Source organism: Corticium candelabrum, chromosome 19 (genome assembly GCF_963422355.1).
Source record: "Corticium candelabrum chromosome 19, ooCorCand1.1, whole genome shotgun sequence".
In the NCBI taxonomy this organism is placed as follows: Eukaryota; Metazoa; Porifera; class Homoscleromorpha; order Homosclerophorida; family Plakinidae; genus Corticium; species Corticium candelabrum.
Window position 1 is genome coordinate 1,399,545 of NC_085103.1, and position 23,546 is coordinate 1,423,090.

A 23,546-nucleotide genomic window follows, 5' to 3' on the forward strand; every position below is an offset into this window, starting at 1 on the left:
TTGGTAGATGGAAGGACCATAATGAGTTTAAGGATGGTGACTACTTCCGACATCAATTCTCTTTCGTAAGGAGATAAACTCAAGATGCAGTCCCTAATGTCACAGACTGTCACAAAAGTCTTGTCTACGAGACCAAAGTTCGCTTGCAAACTTTCAAGATAAAGCTGCAGTGGTTGAGCATCTAAATCGTCATGATGCAATGCAGTGGCATGGTTGAGGCATTCCCTATAATCGTCACCCTTGACAGCCTTTAGTAAAAGGTCCTGCAAGTTGCGGTACATTTTGAATCCGGGTTGATCAAACCTGGCTTAAATAGCATTCACAATTAAATCGAGTGCTTCGTAATATTGCTGGCAATAAAATTGCTTGCAAACATCGAAAAACTCAGGTTCAGCACTGCCCTCCTCATATCGCCTTGGAACTTTCCTCTTTCTGGGCAGGACATGTTCATCAACATCTAATTTAGTCCTTGTCTCTTGAAGACTCTTCCAGAAAAGATCGAACTGTGTGTCGTATCTGAGTACGTGCAGAGTTGCAACAGTCATGAAACCTATCCATTGACCTTCAGCAGCAGACAACTTTGGTGATTGTGGGGTCTTGCTCAAGTTATCACTATGCCTCAGAATTAGTTGTCCCAAAGCAACCCCAAACAAGTATTGAAACGTTTTAAACTGGAATTGAACGCCAATGATGCGGCCCTTGTTATCGGGATCGGATGCATAGTCTTTGGACATCTCCCAAAGCTCCTGCAGAACACAGTAGTTATCAAGTACTGACTTCAAAGAGATTGCCCTGACCGTCCACCTTGTTGGACACAATGTGTGGAAACCAGGAGTGTCTGGTGCAAGACATTTCTTCAACTTTCGCAAAGCAGTATCCCGTTTGGAAAGTACTTCACAAACTTTGAGACTTTATAAGTGGTGTCCAGTGCATCCTTCATCACTTTGCAATGTTTTACGGCATTCCCAACAGCCAAATTCAAGGCGTGCCCATAGCAATGGGTGTATAAAGCTCGGGGTTATTCATCCAATAGCTACTTTGCAACACAGGTATTCCCACCCTTCATGTTGGCAGCACCATCATAGCATTGTCCTCGGCATCTTGACAGTGAGAAGTTCATGCGCACCAACATATCTCTGATGACACTAACAATGGTATGTGCTGAGATGTCATCAATCTGGTACATACCAATGACATCTTTTTGTGGCTCTAAATTGCCATGATCAATCCAGCGAATACATAATACCAGATGCTCTCTGTTGGATGAGTCTGTGCATTCGTCACACATGATTGAGAAAATTGTAGACTTCTGGATACATTCAGCTATTTCTCGAAGAATAGACAATGCCATGAATCTTATGAACTCATTTTGCATGTCATGAAATACATATTTGCTTGACTTTCTAGTCAGCCAGTATTTCATTAGAGGATCATCTTGACTACGTAACTTCAGTACTGAATAAAGTTAGAGTCAGTCTCATCCCCATCTCCTCAAACCGGTAATCCCTGTCTGGCTAAAAACTTCAAATTGGAGATGATCTTGAGTAAACACTCCCTGTTCTGTCCCTTCTCAGTTGCGTGCTCTCTAGACAGCATCTCACCTACATATGGGCAAGTTTTGGGCAATTCTACGATCATTTGCATTGCCTCCTTGTGGCAAGACGACGATTCATGAGATTTGAATGCCACCGTGTCTTCCTTCCAGGTGGTAAACCCCTTTGATACAAAGGAAGGGTTTCCTTCCTGTCACTTGATCTTCTTCGACTGCAACGCTACCACACACACCTAGCAGAAGATGATATCATCCTTAGTGGAATAGTGCAGCCATTTCCACTTCTCAAACCAAAGCGACTGACGCGATCGTCTGACGACTACTTTCTTACCGAAGTTACGCTTTGGAAAGACGAAACCGGACCTTGGCTGATACGGCTGACATGGAAATTCAGGTAAAAAGGACTGAGCAGATTCTGTAGAAGACGACATACTGTCCAGTGATCACGCATGTGCTGAGCTCTTTCCTGACTGGGGCACACCTACTACTTCCTGTAAGCCGTCTTCCTAGTGACTTTCGGAACGTTTCCGCCTACTTCAGGCACACTGACAGTCTAACCTAGATTTGGTAAGTTACTTCAATTTGGCCCTGCCAGTGATTAAATGCTGATAGAATTCTTTCCTTTAGTCCACCAGCAGGGCAATTAAGTACAAAAATTTATAAATTACCTATACCGTTTACTGGAAGTTGTTGTTTTTGTCTCCTGGTGGAACTACTACTTTCAAATATTGGTCCCGCCATGTGCGGACCAACTCTACAGGCTCCGCCGGCCCTGGGATATATTAGTTGTTGTACAAATTTTATACACAGTAGTCTAAAACCTACTACTCGTCTTTAATTTACTTGCACGAAGTGCAGCAAACGACGATCCCAAACTGGGGTCTCCCTTTCAAGAATGGGGTTTCGAAGAGCGCTCACACATGTTCTACAGTTCGTTTATTTAGAATACTACAGGAATACAAGGTGGTCATTGTATTTAGAATAGCTCTCGTTATAGTACATTCATTGCTGAGCGTAGCGAGGCTTCTAATCCGGGTCGAACAACAGAAATTAGCGTGTTCCTATATGGGTCTCGGGTCGATATTTTGCTGTGTGTGTGTGTGTGTGTGTGTGTGTGTGTGTGTGTGTGTGTGGTGTGTGTGTGCGTGTGTGTGTGTGTGTACACAAATCTCAAATTTCTCGACAAAATTTCATGTAATGCAGTGTGTGGTCACGTGATACTTCAGTAATGTATTTGGCCTGCAGCGCTATAATAATAACTCATTCTTGATACTTCCCACTTGCGCGTGCCAAAGACATTACATTGGTGACAGGATGGACAATTGTGTACCTACAGCTTTGGAGATTATGATGACTTACTGGTATTTTTGGATCGCGTGACTGTCTGGTCACAGTTGAAGGGTTTTTCGGGAGAAAAGAAGGCGCTCGCCCTAGCATCACGATCGGAAGGGGCTGCATTTGATAACTACCGACGCCTGTCGGTGGACGACAAAACAAGTTTTGACGTAATCGTCAGTTCGCTAAAACGTGAGTTTCTACGTGGAAGAGCAGATCGCATGCAGGCAGTCACTGACATACGACGACGAAAATGGGCTGTTACTGCAGAATCTGTTGGTCGTTTGGTCATGATGTTCAACGACTTGCTCGTTTATCTTACCCTAGTTTCGACGTGGATTCGGTAACTACAGTGGCTCGAGACGCGTTTTTGGAAGGGTTGCCGCATGAGTTCTAAGTTCAGCTCCGTTTGAGTGGAGATACAGCTTTAAACTCAGTGGCAGAATCAAGTGAAGAAGCACATCGTTTACAGATAGCAGGTATCGGTGAGAGAAAACCAAGCGGGACGATGCCGGCACTTTCACGTGATTTCAGTCAATCGTCTGGTTCCAGTCATTTGTCAACCGGCGAAGATACACGATGTCATAATTGCCGATCATTAACATTTGACAGGTCGGCGGATGCCGATGGTGTTGGTCATGTCAGTGCGGTTGATTCGGCTTCCGGTAGCTGACAGAAGTCTGTTTGGGGTCGCGGTCGCGGTCGACGACGGAAAGTCTTTGGAATGCAGAAAACATCTGGCCAATTTTGTTTCATCTGTGGCGATCCTAACCATATTTGTCCCAATTGTCCCCATTTGCACGATTGTCATCGGTGTTTACGTCCAGGACATGTAGCCCGTAATTGCACGGCACAGGCTCCAGTACATCGAGGTAGCGGTAATCAAAGTCACGTTACAAACCTGACAACTAATATACATGGTTTCATAATAGTGACAGCCATAATTGGTAAAGAGAAATGCCCTTTCCTCGTTGACACGGGAGCTGATGTGAGTTTAATAGGCTATGATGTCGTTGATGGAAACAAGTTGGCAATGACACGGCAGGTCGCCCGCCAACCGGTAATGGTCGATGGCACGATACTTAGATGTGAAGGTATGGTGAATGAATTTATCCAGCTAGGATCTCGTGGTATTCGTGCCTCCTTTTACGTGGTTAAAGGCATTCCTTATGGGATATTGGGAACCGATGTGTTGTCGTCTCTAGCGGTACAGATTGATGTGGCCAATAAGAAATTGTGTACTGACGGAGATAAAGTATCAAATTTCGAGAAGGTTGACACCATTCAACACTCTGTTCAGCTGGTAAAAGTTGGGCGAGTATTTGCAGCGGTCCACATGACGATTCCTCCAGGACAAGAAATGACTATATGAGATCAAGTTCGTTCTGCCATACCAACGGAATGAACAGGTATTATTGAGGTAACAGAAGATTTGTGCGAAAGATCTGGTTTGTTGGGTTGCGATACGATTGCAGTTGGAGGTAATCAAAAGAGGTTTTCTATCCGAGTTTGCAATTTGACGTCTTCTCCTATAGCAGTGTATAAGGGACAAAATATTGCAGAATTTTCGGAAGCGGCCGTTGTTAATAATCAGAATGGAATTAAACGTGGTAAATCTCCAGATGTAGGGGGTAAACCTTGGATGGAGGTAACTTTTGGAGACAAGTTGACGCAAGTGGAAAGGACTCAGTTAGAAAGATTGCTCAAGCGTTATCGTACCGTATTTTCATATGAAGAAAATGAGGGAAGTGCAAAAGGAATGGAGCATACAATTCCGTTAAGAGATGATGCTCCTGTGACATGCCGCCCTCGTAGATTGCCAACAAAGTGGAGAGCGGAGGTTGCAGAAGAGGTAAGAAATCTTCACCAACGAGGAGTTATACGTCCTTCAACGTCTGCGTTTGCTGCACCAGTATGTCCGGTACGAAAAAAAGATGGAACTTTACGTTTGTGCATTGATTATAGAGCTCTAAATGCGAGAACTAAAGATACGGCCATTCCCACGGGAAATCTATTAGGAGCTGTTGAATCTATGGCTGGAGCACGGTTTTTTAGTAAAATCGACTTAGCGCATGGCTATTTCCAAATACCCATTGCAGAGAAAGATAAAGAAAAGACTGCTTTTAGTACACAATCGGGATTATGGGAATTCAACAGAATGCCATTTGGACTAAAGGGAGCATCAGCTACATTTTGCCGTATGATGAATTCAATCTTAGGTCATATGTTACCATTACAGCTAGTGCTATATATGGATGATCTGTGTGTTTTCTCTGACTCGTTTCATTCACATTTAGAACGTCTAGAACAAGCCCTTCAGACATTACAAAGTCATGGATTGAGAGTCAATGGAAGAAAGTGTGAGATTGGTATGACTGAAGTTGTTTTTTGTGGATATAGAGTGAGTGCAAATGGCCTTAGTCCAAAATCAGAAAAGACAGTGGCGATTGCCAAAATTCAGAGACCGAGTTCAATTCAAGAGGTCAAGTCATTTTTGGGTATGACCGGTTGGTACCGACGTTTTATTCCAAAATATTCAACAATTGCTAAACCACTTACGTCGTTATTAGAAGGTGACAAACTTTTTCATTGGTTCCCTGAATGCGACAGTTCGTTTGTAACTTTGAAAAACAAGATAATGTCTGCTCCGGTGCTAGCTCATCCTGACCCATCTCAGGTGTTTATACTTACAACGGATGCCTCAACGGTAGGAATTGGAACCGAATTAGCACAAAGCACTCCAGACGGTGTGAGACCTGTAGCTTATATTAGCAGAGTTCTGACCAAAACAGAAAGAAAGTATTCTACCTATGACCGTGTGTTTCTCGCTATAGTTATGGCGGTACGACATTTTCGACACCATTTGATTGGAACGAGGTTCATAGTACGAAGGGATCATCGTCCCCTCCAATTCAGATCAATTGTTAAAGACCCTTGGGGTTGAAGAGCCAGGTGGATTGCGGAGCTGGAAGAGTACTCGTTTAGTTTAGAATATATAAATGGTGAAACAAATAAAGTGGCGGACGCTTTGAGTCATTTGGAACCTCAGGATGAGTACTGGTGCGAAAACGACATAGAATATGGTGCAGTCGACAAGATAATTTCCGACTGTGCTGTGAGGTCGTTATCACAACAGTGTGTTGCCTGGGCTGAAGATGTATGGTCAGCAGATAAGTTCAGGGAAGCACAAAGGAGAGACCCGTTGCTTAACAAAGTGTACGACCTATTGAAAAAGAATATTTCTGCTTCCGCTGCAAGCTTGTCTTTTGACATGAAGCAGTTGTTTAAAGAAGAATTACACATTTCTTCAACTGATATTCTGTATTGAACAAATCCTGGAGTTGGATCACAAATTGTGGTACCATCAAAGTTAATTCCAGAGGTTCTTAGACTGGCGCACGATGAACATTTAGCAGGTCATCAGGGTTCTAAGAAAACTTTGCTTCGGGTTTTGAGTGGTTTTTGGTGGCCAACCGTTCCTAAAGATGTAGAAAACTACACGCAATTTTGCACTGTTTGTGCTGAAAGAATGCCTGTCAACATTAAAGCTCGAGCTCTCCTGTTGGAAAGACCGACATCAGCAAAACCATTTGAGGTTATTGAAATGGACATCAAAGGTCCTCTACCGAAAACCGACGGCGGATATCAATACATTTTTGTTATACAAGATGCCTTCTCGCGGTATGCAGAAATGTGTGCCATACGGAGACAAACAGCCGATGAAGTTTTTGAGAAACTACAAGAATGGATTGGAAGGTATGGTATTCCAACACATTTTCATTCAGATAATGGTCCTTGTTTGGTAAGTCATGTTTTTAAAGAATTTTGCAAACAATACGGTATTCGACATTCGTTTTCAACACCCTATCATCCACAGGCTAATGGATCTGTTGAACGTCTTAACCACTCTCTGGGTGAATCTTTGTCTAAGATGGTTGCATCACATCAACGAGATTGGTATGACCATCTCTTTGCAGCACAATTTGCTCACAATACAGCATACCACGAAACCATGGGAGATACACCTTATAGAATCGTTTTCAAAGATTCCCCAAGAAGTATGTTATACGTAGCAGCGGATCTGGTATATTCTGAGTCAACAGATGAACATCAACTACCTACCGTGTATGCTGACCAAGAACAGGAGAAAGTTGCAGAAATGTACGCTAATGTCGAAAGTAGATCCAGCAGATGAAGGAAGCTAGACAACAACAATATCAAAAAAAGGTCAAAATTATCGTAAGTATAAGATCGGTGACCTGGTATGGATAACAGCAACGTCTCGACGGGTGAAGAAGTCTCGATCGCTGTCTCCCAGGTGGACAGGTCCCTATACAATAATTCAACCTTTGTCGGATGTCGTCTATTTGTTGCAAAGATGTCGCGGAAAGAAAGTTATTTCTGTTCATCACGATCGGATGAAACCATACAAGTCAATGCCCGTACATCTCACATCGAATGAACGATCGAAAGTGATATGTCAACCGATTGGTAATCTCCAACACGATAAGATGGATCCTGGACGGGATAAAGGGTCAAAGGAATGGGAATGTTGTTCAGGAGACGTTGACCAACCGGAGAATGGCAGCGATGACGATATGGACCAACTGGAGAATGATAACGAAGACAGTATGGGTGAAGACCACAATGGTGATGATGCAGTTCGAATCCAACGTCCCGTCCGCAATCGACGTCGCCCACAGCGATACGGAGATTACCTAATGGATTCTGACATTGATTCTAGTATGGACTCTGATTAAGTCTATTCGCTAATTAAGTTAATTAGAGAAGGGTATTTTAGACACTTTTTAGAGGGGGAGTGATGTAATGTAGTGTATGGTCACGTGATACTTCAGTTATGTATTTAGCCTGCAGCGCTATAATAATAACTCATTCTTGATACCCCCCACTTGCGCGTGCCAAAGACATTACAATAGGACCTACCTTAAAAAATTGTTTCCGTGTCCGACTACACACGAGTTTAAAAACGATTCGTGCAAGTGACCAAACGGCAGCAAAAATGTTTCATGAACTTTCGTCTCCCCATCCTTTTGTGTCGTAGCTAGGAACTGTGTGTAAATAACAACCAAGAAACACCTTCAGGAGTTGAATGCCATCTACAGTCAACTATTCACACGTCAGTATGATCAATCCTTTACTACACTGTGCTGCATCTGTTGATACTCAATATTTGCCGATATCAATTTCTATGTTAGTAAATACCATACCACTGTCGTTACATCGGAACCTAGACTGTACATTTCAATTGTCTTGATCAAGACCAAAAAAAGACGACTAAGGTAATCCAGAGAATTTCCGCTCACGGGGCAATTCCGCACACTTTTGAATTCAATTAATTCTCATTTCTTTCAACGGAGACAAAATGGAACATGTGAAAACTCGCTAGATAGTTTATCGTTCTGAGCATTAGTTAGCGGTAAAATATATACGTTTGTGAGCTGGAACAATTTTCTAGCTAGTGTTCTTCATGCAAAGGTGAGCATCACGTTGTAGAACAAGCCGTCTAACTTTTTAGCTAGCAAGTAGTTTGGTGACTTCATACTTTCCAAAGATAGACACACCACTATTGCTGCTCGTGGATATCGCGGAAGATAAATCACCACCTGAAATTAGCCGATTCAGGGCCGGATCCAGGAATTTTTGAAAGAAGGGGTTGACCTGGTAGCAACTATTTATAGAATTACTAATTTTCTCTTTTCTAATAAAATTATATAAAATTATTAAACCACGTCTATTGGAAAAGAAGGGGTTCCAACCCCCTGAACCCCCTTTCTGGATCCGGCACTGCGATCACGGGAAACTTCTCGTCATTTATGGGGCCCTAGTAGGGTGCAAAGTGGACATCATATCATTTTATTGTAAATTGCTATACATACTTAGCATAAGACCATCGAAGAAGCAGGCATGAGTTTGTGAACGGTGCAGAGCTTGAGACGAGAAGCAGGAGACAAAATCAGTAACATCTAGGGCGGACCTTGGTTAGCATTCGCAGAAAACCTACAAAAACTCTAACTTTGCTTTTTGTAAGCTCAAGTCGTAATTCTAACGGTTAGTAAACTATACACCAACCAGGTGTCGTGTTTGCAGCCATCAGAGGAAGAAACGGCAACTGTGCAGAATAGCCCCGCCCCTAAAATTTAACCCTAATGCAGAAACGTCCAACCGCTTGCTTGAATAGTTGCATGACGCCAAGAACAGCCGTCCACGTATACTACAGTAGCAAACGAAGAAACCTTAAGCAGGTAAACGCGAGGCGCAAGCATCTTGCATAAGATACGGGTCATCTAACTAAAAAGTGTGCGGAATTAACCCGGATTACCTACATTTTGTGATAGGAAGAGCATCTGAGCTGGCCGGAAAGTGTCATTTTTAATTCTTATTTTGTGTAAAATACCGTTGGTGGTGTCTTTGCTTCAAATAATGGTGTAGAGTCAGTATACTCTGCGAAAATCAACCAAAAGACATGGAATACACCTGGAGGTTGGTGTCGAAAATTTGATTCTTGATGATTGAAACTTGATCAAGTGACTGGAAACAAATTTACAAGTGTAGTGACTGTTCATTTTATGATATACAACAGCATTGCAATTAAGAATCTTGTAAACAGTTTAACTGATATGAAATAAGACTTGCAAGAATTTCAAGAGCAGGGTAACAGTGTCACAGATTTGATGTCAATTACAATAATTTTTGCTTTAATTTACTAACAGCAGTCTCTTGTGACAATCTGACGCATTGTTTCAAATATAGATCGACCACTGTAAACTTCGATTTTATTAACACAATGTCATACTTCGGATACTTAATTAAAGTCTAGTAAGCTGATATTTAGTACAGTACACAAGAAATTCTCTTAAGAGATTAAGTCACGCGCAATCAAATCAGGAGGTATGCTTGCAGAAGTAGAGTGAGTCCAAGCTTTATGGCTATATTATTAAACGTGGTGTTCCAGGAGGTCTTGGCACCTTCACAAACAGACAGACGCAAAATTAATTAAACAGTTTATTTCCAATTTAAGTTCACAATTTACGTACCAGATGGTTGCATTGATTTTACTGTCGGTGTCAAATTCAATGTTGGCACTTGGGATGTCAGCACCGTGAGTTCCAAACAACCTTGAATCTCGGCGTCCGCTGTAAAAGTTTATGAACAATGTAGCTACGTAGATTGTAGATCAACTGCGTTTGACTGACAAGATTTTGTAAGGACACTGCAAATTGGCTGTCGACAGTAGCAGTGGCATGAGATGAATTGGTGACCGAGGACTGTTTCAAGGCTGCAGAGCGATCCGGTTGGTGGCACAGTGTCGCATCCACGCACGATAGCAAATATATTGGGATTGGAAGTCGGTGTGAGGAAAGATTGAGTAAAACAGACTTCATCAGCTTTGCTACATTGCACGATAGTGTGGTTGTCGTAGAGCGTTGTACTATTGATGTCACATGGACTTTCATCCTTAAAACATGACGAACAACGTGCAAATGAGCCAGTCCTTGAATTGCGTGCTGAAACAAACTAAACTTTAATACGACATTCTATTCGTAAGGTCAATGTGCTAGTTACCTGTGGTTTCCATTGCTACTAATGGAATTAGTGCTGTCAGATAGACTAGTGTCACTCTGTTGCAATTATCTGTTGAATTGAGATAACAAAATTATACAATTAATTAAATGAAAAAGTTGGATGAATTGGTTTTGAACTGCTGCATGAAACGTTGGTACCTGTTGTTTTCATTGTCTCTGTTTTCCAGAGGAGCGTGGATGGCGTCGTTGAATGATGGAGCTAGGGCAGAGAATGTGGACCGGCAATTGGTTTGACTGAATCTATTTGCTGGCTTCTTTGCTACACGTGACGTCGATCTCAAAGCTTCTGACGGCATGTACTATTTTTGGAATAAGCCTATGTACTAGCCGCTGCATCAAAACTATATTTCTTGCTTGCACGTGTCTGCACACGTGTCGACGCACGTGTCAGCGCACGTGTTGCAGGTGGGTGGGACTTTGAACGTACAGCAAGGAATCCGAGGCTTTCAATTATCCATGCTATTCATAACCTAGCTGCTATGGAAGTGATTACAAATTCTAATGGGATGACTTTGGTTCTCATTCACACTAGCAACTTCAGAACTGAGTCGGACCAAATAACTTTTTTCAAGATTGCCGTTACTAGGTTAATCCGGGGTATTTCCGCACACGGGGCAATTCCGCACACTTTTGAATTCAATTACTTCTCATTTCTTTCAACAGAGACGAAATGGAACGTTTGAACACTCGCTAGATAGTTTAGCGTTCTGCGATTTAGGTAGCGGCAAAATATATATGTTTGTAAGCCGGAACAATTTTCTAGCTAGTGTTTTTCATGCAAAGGTGAGCATAACGTTGTAGAACAAACCGTCTAACTTGTTAGCTAGCAAGTTGTTTGGTAACTTCATACTTTCCAAAGATAGACACACCACTATTGCTGCTCGTGGATATCGCGGAAGATAAATCACCACCTGAAATTAGCCGATTCAGGGCCGGATCCAGGAATTTTTGAAAGAAGGGTTTGACCTGGTAGCAACTATTTATAGAATTACTAATTTTCTCTTTTCTAATAAAATTATATAAAATTATTAAACCACGTCTATTGGAAAAGAAGGGGTTCCAACCCCCTGAACCCCCTTTCTGGATCCGGCACTGCGATCACGGGAAACTTCTCGTCATTTATGGGGCCCTAGTATGGTGAAAAGTGGACATCATATCATTTTATTGTAAATTGCTATACATACTTAGCATAAGACCATCGAAGAAGCAGGCATGAGTTTGTGAACGGTGCAGAGCTTGAGACGAGAAGCAGGAGACAAAATCAGTAACATCTAGGGCGGACCTTGGTTAGCATTCGCAGAAAACCTACAAAAACTCTAACTTTGCTTTTTGTAAGCTCAAGTCGTAATTCTAACGGTTAGTAAACTATACACCAACCAGGTGTCGTGTTTGCAGCCATCAGAGGAAGAAACGGCAACTGTGCAGAATAGCCCCGCCCCTAAAATTTAACCCTAATGCAGAAACGTCCAACAGCTTGCTTGAATAGTTGCATGACGCCAAGAACAGCCGTCCACGTATACTACAGTAGCAAACGAAGAAACCTTAAGCAGGTAAACGCGAGGCGCAAGCATCTTGCATAAGATACGGGTCATCTAACTAAAAAGTGTGCGGAATTAACCCGGATTACCTACATTTTGTGATAGGAAGAGCATCTGAGCTGGCCGGAAAGTGTCATTTTTAATTCTTATTTTGTGTAAAATACCGTTGGTGGTGTCTTTGCTTCAAATAATGGTGTAGAGTCAGTATACTCTGCGAAAATCAACCAAAAGACATGGAATACACCTGGAGGTTGGTGTCGAAAATTTGATTCTTGATGATTGAAACTTGATCAAGTGACTGGAAACAAATTTACAAGTGTAGTGACTGTTCATTTTATGATATACAACAGCATTGCAATTAAGAATCTTGTAAACAGTTTAACTGATATGAAATAAGACTTGCAAGAATTTCAAGAGCAGGGTAACAGTGTCACAGATTTGATGTCAATTACAATAATTTTTGCTTTAATTTACTAACAGCAGTCTCTTGTGACAATCTGACGCATTGTTTCAAATATAGATCGACCACTGTAAACTTCGATTTTATTAACACAATGTCATACTTCGGATATTTAATTAAAGTCTAGTAAGCTGATATTTAGTACAGTACACAAGAAATTCTCTTAAGAGATTAAGTCACGCGCAATCAAATCAGGAGGTATGCTTGCAGAAGTAGAGTGAGTCCAAGCTTTATGGCTATATTATTAAACGTGGTGTTCCAGGAGGTCTTGGCACCTTTACAAACAGACAGACGCAAAATTAATTAAACAGTTTATTTCAAATTTAAGTTCACAATTTACGTACCAGATGGTTGCATTGATTTTACTGTCGGTGTCAAATTCAATGTTGGCACTTGGGATGTCAGCACCGTGAGTTCCAAACAACCTTGAATCTCGGCGTCCGCTGTAAAAGTTTATGAACAATGTAGCTACGTAGATTGTAGATCAACTGCGTTTGACTGACAAGATTTTGTAAGGACACTGCAAATTGGCTGTCGACAGTAGCAGTGGCATGAGATGAATTGGTGACCGAGGACTGTTTCAAGGCTGCAGAGCGATCCGGTTGGTGGCACAGTGTCGCATCCACGCACGATAGCAAATATATTTGGATTGGAAGTCGGTGTGAGGAAAGATTGAGTAAAACAGACTTCATCAGCTTTGCTACATTGCACGATAGTGTGGTTGTCGTAGAGCGTTGTACTATTGATGTCACATGGACTTTCATCCTTAAAACATGACGAACAACGTGCAAATGAGCCAGTCCTTGAATTGCGTGCTGAAACAAACTAAACTTTAGTACGACATTCTATTCGTAAGGTCAATGTGCTAGTTACCTGTGGTTTCCATTGCTACTAATGGAATTAGTGCTGTCAGATAGGCTAGTGTCACTCTGTTGCAATTACCTGTTGAATTGAGATAACAAAATTATACAATTAATTAAATGAAAAAGTTGGATGAATTGGTTTTGAACTGCTGCATGAAACGTTGGTACCTGTTGTTTTCATTGTCACTGTTTTCCAGAGGAGCGTGGATGGCGTCGTTGAATGATGGAGCTAGGGCAGAGAATGTGGACCGGCAATTGGTTTGACTGAATCTATTTGCTGGCTTCTTTGCTACACGTGACGTCGATCTCAAAGCTTCTGACGGCATGTACTATTTTGGAATACGCCTATGTACTAGCCGCTGCATCAAAACTATATTTCTTGCTTGCACGTGTCTGCACACGTGTCGACGCACGTGTCAGCGCACGTGTTGCAGGTGGGTGGGACTTTGAGCGTACAGCAAGGAATCCGAGGCTTTCAATTATCCGGGCTATTCATAACCTAGCTGCTATGGAAGTGATCACAAATTCTAATGGGATGACTTTGGTTCTCATTCACACTAGCAACTTCAGAACTGAGTCGGACCAAATAAATTTTTTCAAGATTGCCGTTACTAGGTTAATCCGGGGTATTTCCGCACACGGGGCAATTCCGCACACTTTTGAATTCAATTACTTCTCATTTCTTTCAACAGAGACGAAATGGAACGTTTGAACACTCGCTAGATAGTTTAGCGTTCTGCGATTTAGGTAGCGGCAAAATATATATGTTTGTGAGCCGGAACAATTTTCTAGCTCGTGTTTTTCATGCAAAGATGAGCATAACGTTGTAGAACAAACCGTCTAACTTGTTAGCTAGCAAGTTGTTTGGTAACTTCATACTTTACAAAGATAGACGCACCTCTATTACTGCTCGTGGATATCGCTGAAGATAAATTACCACCTGAAATTAGCCGATCCAAGGCCGAATCCAGGAATTTTTGAAAGAAGGAGTTGACCTGGTAGCAGTTATTTATAGCATTACTGATTTCCTCTTTCTAATGAAATTATATAAAATTACTGAACCACGTCTATTGCACAACAGGACGCTGCAACCCCCTGAACTTCCTCTCTTGATTCTGCCCTGCGATTACGGGAAACTTTTCGTCATTTATGGAGGCCCTAGTAGGGTGCAAAGTGGATATCACATCATTTCATTGTAAATTGCTATATATACTTAGCATGAGATCATCAAAGAAGCAAGCATGGGTTTGTGAACGGTGCAGTGCCTGAGCGGAGAAGCAGCAGACAAAATCAGTAACATCTAGAACGGACCATAGTTAGCATTCGCAGAAAACCTACAAAAACTCTAACTTTGCTTTATGTATGCTCAAGTCGTAATTCTAACTGTCAGAAAACTATACACCAACCAGGTGTCGTGTTTGCAGCCATCAGAGGAAGAAACGGCAACTGTGCGGAATAGTCCCACCCTTGAAATTTGACCCTACTGCAGAAAACGTCTAACCGCTTGCTTGAATAGTTGCATGATGCCAAGAACAACCGTCCACGTATACTACAGTAGCAAACGAAGAAACCCTACGCAGGTAAACGCGGGACGCAATCATCTTGCAGAAGATACGGGTCACCTAACTAAAAAGTGTGCGGAATTACCCTGGATTACCTACAGTTTGTGGTAGGAAGTGCATCTGAGCTGGCCGGAGAATGTCATGTTTAATTCTTATTTTGTGTGAAATACCGTTGGTGGTGTCTTTGCTTCAGATAATGGTGTAGAGTCAGTATACTCTGCGAAAACCAACCAACAGACAGGGACTACACCTGGAGGTAGGTGCAGAAAATTTGATTCTTGATGATTGAAACTTGATCAAGTGACTGGAAACAAATTTACAAGTGTAGTGACTCTTTACTTTATAATATATAACAGCATTGTAATTAAGAATCTTGTGAACAGTTTTACTGATGTGAAATAAGACTTGCAAGAATTTCAAGAGCCTGATAGCAGTGTCACAGATTTGATGTCAATTACAATAATTTTTGCTTTAATTAGCTAACAGCAGTCTCTTGTGACAACCTGATACAATGTTTTAAATATAGATCGATTACTGTAAACTTCGATATTATCAACACAACGTCATACTTCGGATATTTAATTAAAGTCTAGTAAGCTGATATTTAGGACAATACACAAGAAATTCTCCTAAGAGATTAAGTCACGCGCAATGAAATCAGAAGATATGCTTGCAGAAGTAGAGTGACTTCAAGTTTTATGGTTATATTATTAAACATGGTGTTCCAGGGGGTCTTGGCACCTTTACAAACAGACAGATGCAAAATTAATTAAAAAGCTTATTTCAAATTTAATTTCACAATTTACACACCAGATGGTTGTATTGAGTTTACCGTCGGTGTCAAATTTAATGTTTTTGCCATGTCCGGATTCGTTTGTAGCTAGATCATAAAAGAAGTAGGCACTTGGGATGTCCGCACCGTGGCTCCCACGCAAAGTTAAGTAAACGGTGTATTTCAAATTTAATTTCACAATTTACGTACCAGATTGTTGTATTGATTTTACCGTCGGTGTCAAATTCTATGTTTTGCCATGTCCGAATCCGTTTGTAGCTAGACTCATAAAAGGAGTAGGCACTTGGGATGTCAGCACCGTGGGTTCCAAACAACCTTGAATCTCGGCGTCCGCTGTAAAAATTTATGAACAATGTAGCTACGTAGATTGTAGATCAACTGCGTTTGACTGACAAGATTTTGTAAGGACACTGCAAATTGGCTGTCGACAGTAGCAGTGGCATGAGATGAATTGGCGATCGAGGACTATGCTAGGCTACCTGGATTACTGCACTACACAAAATGTAGCTAGATAGTCCAAGTAAGGCTCTCACTTTCCTATATACAAACACACATGTTGACGTCAATTCTGTAGCTGCCACATTAATCAAAAAGCCGGATAACATATACAGTACTTGACACATTGCTATTAGTAATGATCTGAACACCCAGTATGCTTCAAGCCAGATAAACAGACAGATCTTTTCCACCTCATGACTACTAACACAATAAACATCAAAATCAAACGAAGTAAAGATGGGGAAATTATGTGTATTGTGTATGTGCTATGTATTGTACTGACCCAAATTGCAGGGACGGATTCAGGATTTTCGAATGGGGGATCCATGACGTCACAAAGGTTGGGATCAGCCACGCCTCCAGATATAAATTAGCTATTTAGTCACCTATAACATAGAACGGAATTATACGTTAATGAATCTACAGTACTGGAGAATCTGAATTGATCTTGCAAGCCTATACATGTCTTTCGCTAGACAGGCAAATGTTACCGCTTTTTCTTTTTTTTTCCCGAAGAAAGCTTCTAATAGACATATATGATTTCATGAAATTGTGAATGTTGTGACATTCAAAGGTGGAAGTGTATTTTCATGAGATAGAAAATAACTACTTTGAAACAATATCATTGCAAGGAAGTAAATGAAACATGCTGTTGAAGAACAACTGAGATTGAAAACAAGTTACCACAAATTGATGTAGAAAGAGTAGGAGTACCGTACGACTCACTCGTACTGTCCGACGATGATGGACCTACGTCGAAAGTTCATAATCTGTACTGCACCTCCGTGTGAAGTTGTCTAAAACTAAAACGTGAACTGCGAGTGACGTCAGGAAGTAACAAGCACTGCTGGTACACGGTCATCTCCGTGTAATGACGTCACAAAATTTTAGGGGGTTCTACGGAGACCCCGCAACCCCCTCTAGATCCGACACTGAATTGGGTACTGTACTATAGCCTTTGCAAGCTGTAGTACGATAAAATAAATTGACGTTATTATTGTCCAAGAAATTATGCCATATTTTCATCATCACTATAGCACAAGAGTATGTGCTACTGCTACAGTTCTGAATGTACAGACGTCATAAGATGACACCATTCCAACTAAAAAAAACAGCCGTATGGATTCACAAACACGGACATGACTTCACTAAACAATGAGCAATAGCCTACTTTGTAGATCCCCAAATAAGCAATCAAGTTGACTGCATTAGAACTACTGATGAAGTGCTCAAACAGTGCTACAGTTTTAAGGACATTTGTATATTGTTCCAAACTCAACACTACAAGAAGAATTTTGATTCTTAGACAGCACGAACTTGTTCTTTGGTAAAAACTACAGTTTTAGGCAACTTCTTTGTGGCCATGTCTTGCAATTCTTTTTCTTGTAATAATGCATTGTAACTTTTAGCAGCCACTGATTCTCTGTCTCAATCACCTGCCTCATATATTCGTTTGTTTTGAAGACTAATTCGTGGTAAATTAACTGTCTTGACTGACCCTCAAATAGTCAATGGCTGCGATGCATGTGAACAGTCTACACAGAATAAGTAACAAATAATTATGCTATTATGAAAACTGTTTCCAGTCAATACAACCCCCATTGCTTCAATCACTAGCTGAAATACTAAACTAAGAAGTTAGAGACAAATGCTTCTACGCAAGCCTGTTGTGCATATAGTTTCCAACAACATTCAAATGCTAGAAGCACTTGCTATGTCTAATCAATGTATCATTGCAAACAATATGACTATCTGACCATCTAATAATAAGATAAAACACAACGCAATAAATGCTGCAGCGACTGTCTCTTTAATACTTATAAGTGAGAAGTGAGAATACGCCAGATCACACTGGCTTAACAATCAGAAGAAAAATCACTTATAGACTAAAATGAATCTCGAGGGAACAACCAAGACACGTCACAGCAACTATGCAATTTCAAGTAAGCTGTAGTAAACTGAAAACTGAAGCAATTGTCGACGTCCATATATCTTTGCAGTAATTTGTAAATGTAACTTGTGTATAATTACAGTAATAGATTAAGTAATAGTAAATACGCTAACCTGCTGATGCTTTACTGTTTGGTATTGTCCACCCTTAGACAACTTGGCTGTGTAATAGAAAAATCCAGCAGTAATTGCTTTTCTAATAGCCACACAATCACTGACATTTATGTTATCTTAATCTGCACCCTCTCCATCAGCCCTTCAAGCTAATCTCTAACATCCCGAGCACGACGAATTGTGCGATTCTGAATGAAATTCTCAAAATACCATCGAGTGAAGAAATCAGTTTCGACCCACTAAATAACACAACACACAAAACTATAGTCTTCATTTCCCTGTAATTTGGATATGCTTCCTACTTGATCATACACATTTAGCAATGATAGATGGTCACCACCAACTGAAAAAGCTTTTTCGTGCATTATCAGCATGTACTATCTTATGATAAACACACATATGTAATTAAAATCGAGTGACTTCTGTTATGATGTAGCTCAACTTCAAGTATGTCACAAACAAACTAAGAAACCAGGTAACAACTCTCTTTATATCCTGTGAATTAGCAATATAACAAAAGTCAATTGCACTGGGTCGATGAAATTAGACAACATAGCTGTGATAGTCAAAATCTCCTCTGAGCACTGACATCTGTGTAAACATTAGCAAGTTCACTACATGTTTACATGTACTGTCATCAATAAAAAATTTCTTTACTTTTCTGATGCTAACAGCATCTTAGACAGCATAGGATCAACAGGAAACTCAGTCGTACGACGACCCAACTGTAATATAACATACAGTCACAAGTATATAAGCAAGCAAACAGATGCAGACCTTTGTTTGCTCTCCTTGATGACTAAGAGTGCCAAGAGCATAAAAGTATTCTAAAGCCATGATGAGTGTTTCTGCTGGTGAAAGATCCAAGAAGTCAAAATGAACAAGATCATCAATACCCAGAGACTTAAGCATCAACACTACATTTCCAAGATTTCTTTGATGGATCTGCTCAGAGAAAACACTCACCACGCCATAAACATTACACAGTATATTACCCAGCTGCCTGTGTTCCTGCATGTCTCCTAGCTGCCAATATTTACTGAGAATTAATTAATATCAATTTGTTACCACGCACCAGAGTAATACGAAGTGATGATAATATTCATAAAATAACATGGATTGTAATTTGTAATGCCTGAGTGACAGTAAACAACTACGCTTACACATCTATATTAAGAATGTCATGAAACTATGTGACATCAAGATAACTTCATTTTATAATGCAACATCCAAAAGTAATAGAGTAAGTACACAATCAACAACATCTAAATATTGTATGGCTCTCAATCCTCTGAGCAAGGAGCTGAAAAGAACCGGTTACGGCTACAGGATGACCACTGGGCATGGTGAGACTGCCAAACGTCAGCTTATCAGTCATCTACTTTACATGGATGATCTGCAGCTGTATGGCAGAAACTCTGATCAGTTGGACGGGTTGTTGCACACGGTTCGTACCTTCTCTGATGACATCCAGATGAAGTTTGGTCTGGACAAATGTGCTGTTGCACACTTTGTCAACGGCAGGCTATCTGGACACAACCCTGGAGTGACGGTAGGAAAAACCGAAACCATCAACCGTCTGGAACCGGGTCAAGTACTTGGGTGTAGATGGGAGTAACGCTATTCAGCACAGCATGATGCGGGAGACACTCCGTCGTGAGTACTTCCGCAGAGTGAAGGTGGTTCTCCGGACTGAGTTGTATGGTCGGAACAATATTCTAGCCATCAATGGTTTTGCACTACCAGTTCTCACTTACGGTTTTGGCGTCATTCATTGGGGGTGCACAGACCTGCAGCAGCTTGATCGACTGACCAGAAAGCTCCTCTCTATGCACGGTGTAAACCATTCTGCTGCAGACGTTGACCGACTGTACGCTCCTTGCAGTAATGGGGGTAGGGGATTACAACAGATTGAGTCGACATATCAATCTTGTATTGTGAGGCTGAATTGTTACCTTGCTGACGGTTCTGATCCTTTCGTGCAGATGACACGGGAGTGTGACTCTGGAAAATCTTCACACTCGATCAAGCGCATGGCTTGTCGGTTTACTACTTGCTTCGGACGACAAGTCGCAGAACTTACACAGGAATGCATCCATCTCGGTTGAAGGTGGCTTCGAGCAAGCGCCGGAAACAGATGCGAGACATTACCGTACGTGTTGCAGTTCTCTTCGTGTGCGGTCCAGGAGCGAGAAGCCAATGCACGGGCAGTATCGCCGTCTCACTGAGCAACCGCCTGTGGACATGAAAGAGACCTACGGATGGCTAAAGGCAGCGAATCATCCTGCTGCAACTGAGGAACTGGTTGTTGCTGCTCAAGACCAAGCTCTTCGGACTCGGTACTATGAGCGCAAGATTCTACATCGTGATGTCATTCCTACTTGCAGAATGTGCAGTGTAGGCCTGGAAACAGTCGACCACATTGTGGCAGGCTGTAGTGCTTTGGCACCGACGGACTACGCTGATCGACACAATCAGGTGGCCTCCATCATTCACTGGGATGTTTGTCGCCATTTTGGGGTTCCAGTGGAGAGCAGATGGTACCGGCATCATCCTGATAGGCTTGTGGAGACGGATGACATTACTATGATGTGGGATACCACCATTCTCACTGCCAGGAAGATCAAAGCCAATCGTCCAGACATCTGTCTCAGAAATAGGAAGACAAACACTTGTCTTCTTATTGATATCAGCTGTCCTGCTGATGGCAACATTGGCAAGCAACATGCTGAGAAGTTGGCGAAGTACAGCGACTTGCGAGTGGAGATAAGCCGCATGTGGCATTGTCGAACACTGGTGGTTCCGGTGGTCTTGGGAGCTTTGGGCACAGTGCACGCAGGTATTGCACGATGGCTGGACATTATTCCAGGTCATCACAACCTGCAGCACTTACAGAAAACAGTGCTTCTGGGATCTACTCGGATCCTTCGTAAAGTCACGTCTTCTTTCTAGACAGCCGTGATGGTCTAAGTACTTCTGAAGCAGGGTTTGCTTCCGGTACTTGTAATAAACTTTACAAACCAGACTGATCTGGTTGAGCACACAAACAGTCAATCTGAATTCCTATTTGTTTTTCGGTATTTGTATGTCCATATTATTTAAGCCTATGACGCTGACTAACCTCAGGCATTGTGTTCTCTTCCAGCTCATTTTGTAAACCCAAGCTGTGTAAAGCCGAAAACGCTTGCCAGCTGTGACTCTGCCTGATCGCCCAGGTCTCTGATTAGCTGAAGCTTTAGAGCAACATGTAACAACTAATGACTACATGCCTGTCCAAGGATTATAGCTTTTTAGTTTACAAAAGCCAGGATCAATGGCATAAATGATGCCATCAATAGTGAGACTTGTTTATGCAAGGTTAGTTGCAATGAAAACCTTCCTTGCTCCACGAGGTGTGTTGGCTCAAATATTGTTGCCTGCATCTCAGAGGAAACATTTGCATAAATTGGTAGAATGATCAGCTCGTTGATATATATATATATATATGACGTCCAAGACGACGACAACGTTCTCTTAGACTCTCATAGCAGGATTCAATCCCTTCTTGAACAGTAAGAAATACCTATATAGCCAACATTGTAAATGTTTACAAACTTGAAGAGAAGTGATAAGAAATGAAGCAAATCAAAATGGTGACTGCTGACTGCTGATCAAACAGCTAATGTAGTATGCCTTCCTTTTAAGTGCCCGTGTAACAGTTATCAACTGTCTGCTAGCTACATCATTCTGTGTGTGTTCTTGTTGTAAGATTAATTGTCATTTAGACAGTAACTCCACCTACCTACATGTCTGTCACTCTCATGCAACTAACTATCTTTGTTTCTCTGTTGTCTTGAGCGCATCAATCTGTCACCTACTCAAATGCAGCATTATGTCGATCAACTCACAGTCAAACAAGATTGTAAATTTAGTGCGAAGATATTTAGTAGACCGACAAGAATACAACAACCACAAACTTACTAAACAGTCACCATCAGGTTGTGTAAGATGCATCTGCAAAACTAACACAACACAAGCGTCTAAGTAGTCAGCTTCTGGTACCTACAACACAACACCAAAGAATCCCAGTCTGTGTCATTAAGAACGGACAATTATTTAATCTCCACCTTTGTGTAGTAGATATCAACAAGAACTCACCTCCCTGGAATACGAAACACTGCAGCACCAACATCAAAAAACTAAAATCAATAAAAGCAAAGTCTAATGACAACATGGAAAGAGACAGCATGCATGGGAATAAATTGTGAGAACTTGTGTGTGTCCAAAGTGGCACTTGAGATTATTAACTTGAGTTCAGATCTAAATCTAGCAATGTCTTTAACTATAAACCGAACAGAATTAACATCTGTGTGAAGTGTCCTTTCATGAGCTTCGTCCATTATCACAACACTAAAAACAAGTATATTGAAACAACTATAATGACAAAGATCAAATGCAAAGAGTAAAAGAAAAGCAGCATCTTACCATGCAATGTTCGTCAGCCAGCCCAGGATCGACTCTCTCTCACCTAAGACATAGAGTCTTGTCTGTCAAAAAATCTGTTTGCCCTACTTGAGATAGCTGGTTCAGAAACTTTTGAGCATTAGAGTCCCAAAGCCACAGTATTTCATTGTCAGAGGATTAAGATTAAGGTAAGTTCTGAATGACTGCATGTCTGTCTGTCAATAGAATTAGATTTGTCTATTTCATCTGAGTTACCTGTATGACTGCAGATCTGGTTCTCTAAAGAGCTCTCTTAGAAGCATGCCATCAGTCATACATGTATTTGACAATGGTCCGTTCTGATGTGCAGTCCTCAAATCGAATACTATAATCAACCTTTACACACAACAAGCCAGCGTAATGAAGTCAGTTACCAAACGTTACATAACACTGCTGTCTGTCACCTCTTTGCCCGGTTTCACTTCCATCTCTTTGAATTTAGCGCTAGACGGCATCATCGTCACTCTTTGCTTTCTTCCTCACTACAGTTTCCTCTTCACTTTCATTGCTCAGCCAAGTCGATTTCTTCGCTCTCAAATACTTCTTCGACTTCTGCTTCTCGTCTTCCTCGTCTTTCTTCAGCAGCCTAGCCGCTCTCCTCGTACATTGCATTCGCTCTCCTCCCTATTTAGCACGTACAACTTCTTTGCTACAAATTTCACGCCTAACATGTGTACGTACATGTAACGTACATGTACGTTTATGTTGTGTACAGTACGTAGCCTGGAAGTATCCGTAACTCCTTGACGGCTAGGCATAACCAATACTAAGCATGCAGCGCAGACGTCAAATCAA

The 23,546-nt window shown here is 41.4% G+C and overlaps 1 protein-coding gene, 1 long non-coding RNA gene and 1 pseudogene across 2 annotated transcripts; all 3 read right to left on the reverse strand.

The window, feature by feature from the left end:
• Positions 1-10,284: 10,284 nt before the first annotated feature.
• Positions 10,285-10,687, reverse strand: LOC134194487 (uncharacterized). The gene is made up of 3 exons (XR_009972221.1): positions 10,630-10,687; positions 10,472-10,540; positions 10,285-10,413 (listed from the first exon to the last, which is right to left on the reverse strand). It is a non-coding gene; the product is annotated as an uncharacterized LOC134194487 (long non-coding RNA).
• Positions 10,688-12,539: 1,852 nt separating this feature from the next.
• On the reverse strand, positions 12,540-13,596 carry LOC134195141 (uncharacterized). Its single transcript, XM_062664152.1, has 5 exons — positions 13,521-13,596; positions 13,363-13,431; positions 12,993-13,304; positions 12,834-12,932; positions 12,540-12,764 (listed from the first exon to the last, which is right to left on the reverse strand). Exons 1-5 carry the CDS (start codon positions 13,531-13,533, stop codon positions 12,676-12,678), a joined length of 582 nt encoding a protein of 193 aa, XP_062520136.1. The 5' UTR covers positions 13,534-13,596; the 3' UTR covers positions 12,540-12,675.
• Positions 13,597-17,521: 3,925 nt separating this feature from the next.
• LOC134194701 (pre-mRNA-splicing factor ATP-dependent RNA helicase DHX16-like) lies at positions 17,522-23,221 on the reverse strand (annotated as a pseudogene).
• Between the last annotated feature and the right edge of the window lie 325 nt (positions 23,222-23,546).